This window comes from Pyxicephalus adspersus, chromosome 3 (assembly GCF_032062135.1).
Source record: "Pyxicephalus adspersus chromosome 3, UCB_Pads_2.0, whole genome shotgun sequence".
NCBI lineage: Eukaryota > Metazoa > Chordata > Amphibia > Anura > Pyxicephalidae > Pyxicephalus > Pyxicephalus adspersus.
In genome coordinates this window covers 40757976-40771104 of record NC_092860.1, presented here as the reverse complement: position 1 = coordinate 40771104, position 13129 = coordinate 40757976, and the positions used below count along the sequence as shown (strand labels likewise).

General features: G+C 37.6%; 1 protein-coding gene across 1 annotated transcript in view; it reads right to left on the bottom strand.

The window, feature by feature from the left end:
• Window positions 1–13129, bottom strand: part of MOB3B (MOB kinase activator 3B) — a 48171-nt gene continuing 35042 nt past the window's right edge. Inside the window, exon 4 of the mRNA XM_072404315.1 lies at window positions 1–566. Within this exon, the coding sequence (XP_072260416.1) occupies window positions 537–566 (30 nt within the window). The 3' untranslated portion in view covers window positions 1–536. The remainder of the gene's footprint in view (window positions 567–13129) is intronic.

The window sequence follows — 13129 nt, the reverse complement described above, 5'->3', positions numbered from 1 at the left end:
GACACCGAGAGCTTTTATTACACTACATCTGTCCATTGTATTGTTAATCACACGCATATCAGACTTATCCCTAAATCCAAATTTAAAACTCATTTATCCTCATTTCTAGAAATATAATTCATCGTCACTGCTCCTCATTAAAATTTCAAAAGTAATGCGAGTAGTACAAAGTGTTCTACATAAAATAGAAAGTAATGTAATTCAAACATTAGTAAAAATCAATCAATTAAAAATAGTAAAAATTCATCTGCAAACCCTGAATATTGGTCATGCTATGCAGCAACATTTGGGCATAGTACAACATAATGTATATCATGTCATGGTCATCCATGGAGATAATGTGAAATGGTCTGATCCTTTTATGGAGTTGTCTTAGCAGCATTAGTGAAGTCCAGAAGCTGGGAACAATCCAGGAATGGATGAAGCTGTGTGCTTTTTAGTCCAGCTTGACATCTGTATGTTTATATGTCTCCCGTGAATATATATGTTATAATAAAGAGGCTGATAGTTCATCTGACACTCCAGGCCATCATCCTTCACTGGCATATCCGAACTGTCATTTCTTTCTGTAAAAGAGAAATAAAAAATATATTAGGTGAAGCACTATACATGGTATATATAATTTAGGAAGCCTAAACAATAGACTGTGTGTAGCTACTATCAAAACCTTCCTTTTTAGCTTTCAATGGAGAAATGTGAGAACCCATATCCAGTTTTTATTGCCGAGAGCCACCACATTTCGGGAAGTTGTCTCCCTTGATCAGAACACATATATATATATATATATATATATATATATATATATATATATATATATCCCCTAGTGTCCAATGTAGGCAGATAGGAAGCTAGACAGGCTATAGATACGCTGTAATGACTGCACCTACACAATAAATTGTGTGCCCTAAAAACAAGGTGTCTGTGTTAAAATACTCATCTCTTCACTGCCAGAATTCCTCCTCAGGTATCCCTCTGCTGATGTACACTACTGTATTTAAAAAAAAATAGATAAAACGCCTAGATAAAACGCTCCTAGTTAGTTTTCAACTACTGTATTAGCCTTGGTATCCCCACACTACACATTTTGTTATATAAAAAAATAAAGTTTATTAAAATTGTATACAGGTAGTCCCCGGGTTAAGGACATCTGACATATAAACGACTTCTAGATACGAACAGGGCCCCCCTGCTCGCTTGTGTGCAGGACAGAGGCTTCATGGGGGGAGGGGAGGTTTGCATGACTTGCAGAAGAAATCTTTTGCTAAACACAGCTGAGGTTAGGAGATTTTAGGGGGATGAGCTCTTTCTGCAGCCTCTTGTAACTCTTTAATGACCAAGACAAACTCTTCAGTTGTTTCTTTTTGCATATCAAAGCACAGCTTGCTCTAGAAGTTAATAATGTCTAGGCTCTATAAAGATTTTTTTTTTTTTTTTTTGCTTATTTGTGATTAACTCACAGTGAGGATTTTATACCGTAACTGACACAAAGCTGCCCAATAATATGTTTAAACAAACATCTGTCCTAATTGCATTAAAATAATGTACTTGTTCCAACTTACATACAAACTCAACTTAAGAACAAACCTACAGTCCCTATCTCGTATGTAACTCGGGGACTACCTGTATATGCTTTATTTGTTAAGGTCTCAGCTTTCCATAAAAAAAAATAAAAAAAATAGCTACTAGTATAAAAATAATAACAAAAAATGTTTAAGCATCATTTATTAATAAAATCAACCTTCATATTTAGTTTGGACAAAAAAACAAAAAAACTATCCGAATATTGAATGCTGTTAAGTCTGTAGATGACATTCTGAAAAAAATCCATTAGGTGGCAGCAGAAGAACGATACAACAAACAGCAGCAGAAACTGTATACAGTACCAAATATTTTCTTTGTGTTTATTTTTTGTTATTATTTATTTTGTGTTTTGACCATGCATAAATGTTAGAATATTAAGCTTACTGTAAAGATATAAGCAAAGATAAAACCTATAACAGTGTTCCGGAACAAAGACGGTTCGTGAGCAAATACAAAAAATATTGGTTTTAAATGGCTCAACTCAAGATAAAATTCAGTGAAAGTCAAGGCAATATAAAACTGCACACAGAGAAACATGATTTGTTTGTGCAGGCCATGGCGACCTGTCTCAGGGCAGGCTTTCTACTGAAAAATCCTTAAGAGTAAATCATAGGTTTTAGATGTTTGTAAAATGCTCTATGCATGAAGTCTGGATCTTCAAAACTTTTGTACATGGGTATTTAGGCTATAGTAACATTTGCTAAAAGCTTTGGTGGGATTTCTCTTCCCTGTGACTTATTCTTGTGTGTTTATGCATCCCATGCCTCCAGATCAACATTATCATCTGTAGCTCTTAGGCCACATGTGCATGTGACCTGCAGTTGACCTCCTTATGATTTTCATTTGACTTTCTATGCAGTGAACCAGGGGTGGGGTGTTTAGATTTAGCTGGGGGTGAGAGGTCTCCAGTTCTGAGAAAGTGGAGCCCCGGGACTTGTGTAGCAGAGAACTTTAAAGTGCCAGCAAGAGGCAAGCATACAGGGGTGTTTTTGTGGGGGGGGGGTGTTTTTGTGTGAGGGTGAGTAAAGGAAAGTAAAGAGAAACACATAAGCTGGAGAACCAGTTTCTTCATTTGGCACCCTGGCCAGATCTACTGATACCATTCTGGGGCAATATTTGTTCAATATGAGGTTGTATAATGACCCCTTTGAAGGGGTAGGGGAGCGGTTTCCAAATGATGAATGTTTGTATAATGGGCAGATAAGAGTTGGAGTAGCAATGCTTGGAAAGAAGAAGGCGCAGTTATAGGTTAGTAGAGAGGAAATGTTGGGGAGGGTAAAAAGAATTAACAAAATTAATGATAACAAGCAAAAGTCATGCTAGCCATACACATTGCAATGTTCTCAATTGACTAAAGATCAAATGTATCTAAAATCAATGAGAAATTACTTTTCTGTTAATCATTTTTGATCAATATTTAAGTAAAATTTTACTGGTCAAGGCGTTTTCTTTTTGGCTAATCATTTTTCTCAAGAGGTTTCCTATCAGTACAGAATAATTATTAAAAGAAACTAATTGTACATTGGATATTTATAGTTGATTGCAAGGGATAGACAAATATGTCCTAATATAGATGACACATTCCATTTAGAGAGAGTCACATAATATATTCCTAGCACTAGCAATGGTTTTTAGAGGGAAAATGAAAGTGTGATGAAAGTGAAACTGTAGCTTTGCTATGATATTAAAGGAGCTACAAAAAGGATATATTGGAGAAAAAACTAAAAGGAAATGGGTTATCAATCCCAGCTGGAGCTTTCTGCCAGAGTTAGATGCTGTCATTGCTCAGTTCCTGGAAATGGTGTTGGCACATCCTGTTTTATAATATTGCACAGGTTAGCTCCACCTGGATTGTTCCCTAGGAGTCAGGCTGTGACAGCAATAGACAGAAGCCTCAGCTTTGGACATATCAGGAACCAAGAGATTCTTTTAAATTAGTAAATTAAGACAGGAGCTTTTGGGCACAACATTCATTAAGTGGTACAGCTAAGAAACAAATTTTCAAGAAACTGGCATTCAGAATGGCAGATACGGTTTTAATGGCTTGCAGCATAACCACAGCACTTAGCGGGTGGTATAAGAACATTAATTCTCTAATGCATTAGCTTTAACAAATGTTTGGTGTGTAGCGTAGTCCACATCTGAATGTCTGTAATCATGTCATCCTCCACTCCCACACTTTTCAGAAGCTCCAAATCTCTTCTTACCAGCCCATCTTGCATGCTGCTTTTTTATTTCTCATTAAATTGACTGATAGAAGCCCAATAGTTCTGCAGTCGGCTGTGCAGTTTTAGAGTTCTCTTTGATCTCTAGTTTCTTCAAGCATGCAATGAATTATGACTGCAGTGATAAGCACTTAACACAGAACTGAGTGGCTGGGTTGCACAACACATAACTTAAAGCAGCATGCCTCCATTATATTTCTGCTCAGTTCTTCAGAAACTGCCTACTTGTCAGAATGAGCGAAATGAGTGCGAGAGAACGTGTCTGGTCACACATGATTAAAAGTCTCTTTTTATTCTTGCAGTAATAAACCTTGTGTATGAAAACTAGAGGGAAGAAAAATGCTTACATTCCCCATCACAACTAATCAGATTCCAGCTGTTACTTCTCTATAGCAAGAGTTGCATATAATATGTGTAAATAGATATAAAATAACACATTCATACACATTAAAAACAGATAAAAACATTTGCAAACAAATAGGAAACGATTTAGAAATCCATTCTAGGTTTCCTGGATCACCCAGGTTCTGCTAACATCTCATGGACAAGTGAATTATGCACATGCACCTAGCCATGATCTTAAAAAAATGTAATTTATCATACTTTTTCGATTGCCCCATAGTGGAGATCTGACACTCACATGCCTACTTATGAGCCACTCAGAAGCTCTAAAGGGACCCCTTGGAGGCTGAATTAAGCAGACAAGCCGGGAAAAGGTATTCCCAATCCCCAGACAGATTCACAATCTATTAGTAACAATCCAGCAACACTCACAATGTAGCCACTGAACAAAAAAGCTTTAATGTTCTGGACAACAAATCCCAAAGACCTACTCCTTTGTTCATTGTGGGAGCTTTTGGCAGTGGACAAGGTCAGTACTCGGACTACTAGAGGGGAAGCCATTTCCCCTCTTACACCGAAAACAGCAATGTAATGCGTGTTCTGAGGGATCGGACCAGATGGGCTAGCTTCCCCCCAGGTACATCAATGAACGTTGGTTATCTATGACCTGGTTGTTCCTTTGGGCACTTTTGGTGAGACCATGCACACCACATTGGAGCCCGCTGGAGATGTTCCAATTGTCTAGGCATTGTATAGTTTAGATACCTGCATATTTATCCTTCGTCCAACACATCACCTTCAGGAACTGATTACCTAATAATAATATCCAATACTCTGACAGGTGGTACTGTAATAAAACAACCAGCTTTATTCACCTTACCCTTGGTGATTGGCATATATACTGTGTATATATATATATATATATATATATAAATAATTTTTCATATGGGAAACATGTAAATTATCTGCAATAAGCATTGCGATGATACCAGAAGATAGCAGCAGATTACAATGAACCTACTGAAATATTTCCAACTCACACAATTATGAGACAATAAACGTTTCATTTTCCTTCCTACATCTCTGTGGGCAACTCTGGTGCATTCCAAGGCTCTGTGGGACTTATATCAACCATAAAATGGGTTTTGTGTAGATATGTGTTATAACTAAACAAGCACATTCCAAATTGGCTTAAACTGGATCCCGAAGCACCAGCCAAGAATGTAAAGAAAATATAACAAAATAAATTGTCATGCTGTTCTTGCCATTTTGACTTCCTAGCACGTGTATGAACTGTGTTTGAGTATATATATAATCTTTGAAATGTGTAATTGTTTTTCTTGCACTAACTAGCCAGTAAACATAAAGGGAACTTTTGGTGTTTGTCCTGTAAGTAATCCTTTCTATGTATACCTTCCCTTAAAAAGCTATATATAATTTTTTATTATATATATTTATTATTATATACAGAATAGATATCACTTTGTTTTACAGCACTGGACTAAGAAGACGCCAATCACTACAAGAGGATGGCAGTGAGTAACATGCCCCCCTGTACCCAGAACCACCGGGTAACTTACTGTGCTCCTGGTGGGCAGGAGCAAAGAAAATGCTAATAAAATCAAACAGGAATTTGCAAAACAGAAAATATAAAGGTAATATTTCCACAGTTTTGTTGTGATGATCCTCAACTAGTAAATCAGGGCAAAAATGTTATACCAAATGGAGAACACATCCAAGCATTTTGTGGAATGATCTCACTTGGATTTTAAAATCCCAGACATGTGTTCATACCTTGTACACCTGTTTGCCTCTGAACATATTTTTCCCGGCAGCGGTGTTGCCCTCTTCCCTTCAGTAAAGCATGATTTATTCCTATGCCAAGATGAGGTAATATTACAAGTACCACAAATGTAATATCAAAAACTCAAGGAGCAGATATAACTACATTACCAAATAAATTCACAAAATTGTTAGTAAACCTAAATATCAAATTTGTTTACATAACATTAATGTGTACATGTAATTATGCCTTTTTTTTTCCTTATTAATAGGGATTAATTACTTAATCACATGTTGATCTTTTTGATGCCTTTCTTTATTAGGATGAGAACACAAGGGGCATCGCAATTTGGCTTTTGGAGTTTCTCCTTCACTAATCCGTAGGCTGCAGGCAGAAAAGTGACACCACCGTATTCCATAACCCCATTAAAAGAAAGTGATGTCACCTTTCTGTCTGCAGAATTGTATGAATTACAAATAGAAAGATTTAGCAGTACTCTCAATTATGGATTAGAATTCAATTTAAAAAAATGTATGTAAACCCCAATAATGTTCTCTTATTTACTGCCACTTAGTATATTAAATAAAAACAACTGAGTGTTTTGTTATATATGTTAAACTTTGCCAGCAATCCAGTGCTGTTTTGTGTTCTGTGCTATGTTATCTCAAAACCTCTGCAAACCTACAAGTCACCTAGGTTCCCCTATATTATGGGGATAATGAGAGGGGGAGTTCTGTTCTGTAGACCCGACACACTTCCCATCCAAGGGTGCAAACACTGTCCTTCATAGGTAAAATACAGTGAGCAAGTTTGTCACCCTAGGACAGGAAATGTGTTACTGCAGGTAAACAGAAAAAACAAACTAATGAGGCCATCACATCTAAGGGCCAGTACTCTATAACATATTACAATTACGTTTTTCTAAAATGAATTCTTACTGTAAACATTTGCAGTAAATCAGAATCTTCCAGATTTCTTTTCTCTTTCATGCAAAACATTTGTTTGATTTTTCAAACTGACACATTTCCAACACAAACAAAACACAGAGTTAACCTGCACGGTCTACCTTCCGTATACAAGAACATCAATCCTCCAGACACACAAACACTGCCATACCTAACATATGCCAGCCACTGAAGAGGCAAACTGTGCACCAAGGACATGGGATGTAGCAGTAAAGCATATGTTGTTTATTTCCCCTGATTTAACAAAGCAAATTACTGACCCATGCCATAAAAAAGCTTCTATTTGTAAATCTGCACACAACAGTTACTCGAAAGCCCAGTAACATTTAGTGTCCATTATTTCAAACTCAATGACTCTGAAAAGAAAGCAGCTGTGGGGAAAAGCTAGTCCGCCACGCCTGCCCTAGACATACAGCTGGTTAGTCATTAAAGCTCCAGATGTGAAACATAAACTGTAATTATCCCAATGACTAACCAGCACTTGTACACTAAATAGATGTTTTGTCCAACTGTTTGCAAGTAGCGGTTAAGCATTGCATGTGTATTATACTGGTTCAGTTGTCAGGCACTTGTAGCACTAAAATGTTAAATACAGGATATCCCCATGTTCACTGGGAAAATAAGAATCAAGAATATCTAAATAACTACTATTGCTTTGGTTACCTATGACAATGACAATGGTTTTTAGATGTATATATTGTAAGATGAATATAATAGTGGAAGACTTGTAAAAAAAAGGGAATGCTAATGTAAACAAATGGTTTATGCATAATCAGCATATAACCAAAATTATTCAGAGTTTTTAGAAGTGGCCATTAAAAAGTTTCAAGTTTGAAAACAGACTGAAATCAGGCTCTTTATCAGGTATGATGTGCCTAATGAAGAATGTTTATAAAACAACACGCATTTGTGATCTCAAAAATGTAGCTTGCAGGATATGTCAAAGTGGGCATTTTTTTTACTATAGGCTACAAAATGGAAACGGTTAGCTATTTTTCCAATAATGCATATGTCCTGACTTTTTTGCTTGGTTAAAAAATATAGGTAAGCAGGACTTGCAAAAACCAGGCCATCTACTACTTGGCTGTCCTGCAGTATCTATTCTGTTTAAGAACTACAGCCACCAGAAGACACACCTTTGGGATGTAAGGTGTCTGCAACCCTTGTTGGTATCTTCCATCATTTCCCAGGTCACTACTGAGCCCTGTAGGGGGAAAGGGGCCAGCAGAACCTGGAAATGTGTCTGAGGATTTAGAAGGAAGGTAAGCATAAGGACATTTCCTTTCAGGTCCCATCTTGTTACATCTTTTTAACTTGTTCTCTCTCGTGTCACAGCTCTCTAGAATCCATAAATAGGTATGAAAACTTGAAATAGAAATCAGACCTATCCAGACTCAGGGCTTGATTTATAAAAGCTCTCCAAGGCTGGAGAAGATACACTTTTATGGGTGAAGCTAGGTGATCCAGCAAACATGGAATGGATTTCTTCAAAGCCATTTGCTAGAACATGTTTTGAATCCTGGACCAAATCCATTCTAGGTTTGCTGATCACCCAGCTTCACTGATGAAAGTGTATGTTCTCCAGCCTTGGAGAGCTTTTATAAAATAGGCTCTCTGTATCCAGAGAGGTCAATAAATAGAAATACTAAGTCACTTTAACCAGCTGCATAAGGATGGATGAAGGAAGGGGACATGGAAGTAAGTAAAGTAGATTTTGACACAGAGTTTCACAGCTGCTACCTAGGAATTAAAGAGAACTGCAAGATCAGAAAGGGAGCAATAAAGAATTTACAACAGTTTCCGCATATATAAAAGGAATAATGTGTTAAACGTTTGTGATCGCTATAGACATGCCGAGTCTAGCTGAATTCATCTGGTTTCTGCAACATTCAATTTGGTATGGACATCAGTAAAAATACCTGATCAATTGATCTCAGGTTTGAGAAACAGGTTTCTCAGACTGCTCAAAAACATTGTTTGATCTTAATTGCTCTCTCAAGATTAGCCAGGTCCTGGGTTGTCTGTCTGTGCCTATATACTCCCTGCTACACAGGCATAGTCAAACATGCCCATATAAACATAGATGTGGCCCTAGTGTGCATGTTTATGCATGAAGCTGCCCAATTAAGCTGAAGAAATGATCCTTTGAAGTTTCTAGTGATCCTAAAGGTCATATGTTTTACAGAGTCTGTCCTGGCTAAAGATACACAATGTCATGTTTTAGTAGATCACCATATGTATAGAAATATTATGCTAAGAAAGTCCCAACAATGCTTTTAGAATGTAAAGATTTTACCTGCAAAGTTTGTGTAAAGCTTAAAATTTCACACTTAAAGCGTACCTAACTCTTTAAATTTTTTACTTTACATAGAAGGGTAAGACCCTTTTTTTTTTACAGTAAAAATTTTGTTTGTGTTTTTTTTAAGTGACAAAAAAAAACCAAAACAAAATAAAGGGAGCAGCAGTTCCCCAAATTCTTGATTGCCTAGTCCAGGGGTCTGGAGCCGCATGCGGCTCTTCAGCCTCCTTGTTGTGGCTCCCTTCGGCTGCCGCGGGGAGATCTTTGATGGGGGATCCCCTTCCTCCCAAGACACTGCGGAGGAGGGGGATTCCCTATCCGGTGTTCTAATGAAAAAAATCTACCAGTGAAATAAATCTACCACGGGGCGTGTACAAATGGGTGTGTACAATGACATCCCCCTCCTTTGAACCCCAATTCCTCTGGAATGGGGAGATGTACAAAACCAAAAATGTAGGTGCAAGTGGGAGACACCTGTGATTAACACCCCCTAAAATTTAATTGTTAGGCTATAATCAGAACATAAAGAACTCTGCCCATCAAAAAAATCTACCGTTACACATTGCTGGAGGCACCTGAACCCCAATTTCTCTGGAACAGGAAGGGGGTACAGGTGAACAAAATTTGAGGTGCAAGTACGGGACACCTGTGGCTAACACCTCCTAAAAATTCATAAAAACTCTGCCTATCAAAAAAATCTACCCTGTTACACATTGCTGGAAGCATCTAGCATCTGAACCCCAATTTCTCTGGAACGGGGGGGAGGCGGTACAGGTGACCAAAATAGAGGTGCAAGTGGGGGACACTTATGGCTAACACCACCTACAATTGAATCGCTAAGGCATCGTCAGAAAATAAAGAACTCTGCCCATCAAAATAATCCACCCTGTTACACATTGCTGGAGGCTTCTAGCACCTGAACCCCAATTACTCAAGATTGGGGGGTACAGGTGAACAAAATTAAAGCTGCAAATGAGGGACACCTGTGGCTAACACCCCTTAAAATTTGATCGCTAAGGCATCGTCAGAACATAAAGAACTCTGCCCATCAAAAAAATCTACCCTGTTACGTTAGAAGCCTCCAGCTAATGTAACAGGATGATACGTTAGAAGCTGGAGTCTTCTAGGGGCATAGTTCAGTGTTTAATTTATTTCAAAGTAGGCCTACACATGCAGACTTGTTGTAACAGGTAAAATTAAAAAAATATTAAAACTTTTAAAAGTTTATAAACTGTGTTATGTTTTGCGGCTCCAGGCTATTTTTCTTTAGTGGAAGAGGAGGCAAAATGGCTCTTTTGATAGTAAAGGTTGCTGACCCCTGGCCTAGGCGATAAAGAATGAATGCAAGTTTTTTTCCCAATCTACATCAGCCGATCTTGTGCTTGTGCATTGCGAGATCGGGAGACGTAGGAGAAAGAACGCGGAACAAGAGAGGAGAAGATGTTGGTGCCTGGTGGGACGACAAGGGACCCGATGGAAGAAACCTTCCGACGGATAGACTGATCTGAGTGATTGAAGGTAAGTGTGATTTTTATTGTTTTGGGTGTACTTCCACTTTAAGTATGAGACTTGATACCACTCAGTAACACAGTATATTTATTATGAGCTAAGCATCATCTTCAGAACTAATAAGTCCTTAAAGCCACAAGAACCGTATAGTATAATAATTGCACATTCCCATTCAGCTTCTTTTTCCAAGCAGAATACTAAAGTCCTAGTCTGTCTGTGCACATAGTAAAAAAATTGTCACTTCCTGCACTGAGTAACAGATGTCTCATTACTGAGAATAAAGATTTTAGATATGATGACGCTTCGGCCACTACTACCAGAACAGATCAGCCTGTTTCCTGACAAATGACCTGTATACAGAGATCAGCACTGTGTGTAAGACTAACTACAAACATCGGCAAGGAAGAACACATGAAAGAACAGGAAGACAAGAAGACACAGATGACTGCAGGCATTTCTCTATACCTGGGACTGAACTGCTCTCATTAATAATTAGGGAGCGTTCTGGTTTATGACTGATTAAGCTGTCACCTGTCACATACACAGCCCAAGGAGAAATTTAATGATGATACAATACTTCACACAAACAGCCTCTCCTTCTGTCTAAGACTTCTGACACTTTGAAGTTTGTAAATTAAATTCAAGAATTAATTATACTAGTGCATTTTTAATTTTAGAGAAACAATTAATACAATTACATTTATATATATGTTTATCCATAAACAAAAAATTCATTACCCGGCTAATGCCAATATCCTTCACTGAAGATGGAATTGGATGCATTACCTGTGCAAATATCACCAGTACTAGATTTGTCAAAAAAGAATTTATAGAAGCCAAAATGGACATTAAATAAAATTGGTAAAAAAAATATATTTTGAGTGACTGACTATATGTCTGTAAAGAGTGGAGGAGAATCTTGAAGCTACATTTTTTATTATACTATGTTTAACCTAACCTGCTCAGACCCTGATCCACAAGGGTCATGTATTTATTATATAGTGCTGCAACCTTGTTTGAAGCATGGTGTGCAGAAGGTGGGGCTTGGCTGCTGACCAAACAAAGAAGACCCTCTACCTTGTAAATCTAGAAAGCAACCACAATGTAAATGCCATAGATTTCAGACCTTCTCAAAACAAATAGTGCACAAGCAGTAGAGTGGTCAAAGTTCAAAGCGTTTTACCAGAAATCATTACCCATCACCTCCATAAAGAAAACAGTAACACGTATTTTGTGTGTTCTCCCAAACTCTAAGGGCTAGTTCATACACATAGTTGGGAGAGTTACCACTTCCTAAGTGCAGCCACTGTAAGCAGCATCTTGCCTATGATAACCCTGTTCATTTTGAAAAAGTATGCTAGTGGCGGCTGTCAGACACCCAGGAAATATACAGAGGCCATCTGTGTAATCTTAGCTTTAGGACATCAACACTCCCTGTTTAAGTTACACAGAGCACTGTTGCAATGATATGGCCAGATGTGCAGGAATGTCACATAAGAAAGCAGAGGAAATGGCCAAGGAGGGTACACAACAAAATATAACACTTATGATTATAGAGCAGTTTGGTATCTTCACAATTATTATTTTTTTTGAGTAACAGGACATTTGTTTTAGCTTCTTGAAAAAAGTCCACCGAAAGATCCAATACACATTATATAATTTAGAAATAGTGAGGTTTAAATAAAAGATCTCAGTGTATTGTTTCAAACTGTAAACTTTCCTTTTCCATTTATTTTCAAATCTAGTGCAATTCAACAATATAAATCATAGGCTGATCTTACTTTTGTACAGCAGTCCCTAACTAACATTGTTTTCCCAGTGAAAATTGTGGTCTTATAGTCAGTGTGTGCAATCATCTATACTTAAATCTATAATGTAAGTATACTGTAAAATCTAATTCTCATTTGACAAATTAGATTTGATATTTGTTGATAATCTTTGGATAATAGTGTATGCTCAAGGGCTTAACTACAGATACAGTAGCCCAGGTAGCTGTTATGGGAGACAGAAGGGTTAACATAATGTGGAAATTAAATAAATGTGTTGATAAGAACAGAGAGAGACATGCTTATAAGGACATAAATATGTGCTGTTGGGAAGCAGATTAAATGTTTTGTGGTGAAAGTGAAAGAAAAGTGTTGGACAAAGACCGCACAGAGAGGGAGGTTAAATTGATGCCTCTGCAATGAGGGAAGATGTACCTTAGTACAGGTGAGTGTCATGCTGCTGGAGACAGGAGCCATATACAGTTAGGAAATATGTGGATATGGACATGAAAAAGTTTAAAGTAAGTTAATTAGAAAGGGGAGACTTGTTGCAGCTATGTGTCATTGTTGTGACCATCCTTTATGTTCAGATAAATGACAAATATCAAGTGCAGCCAGTACAATGATGGGTGCTAAAGAGAAGTTACCAAGGGTGGATG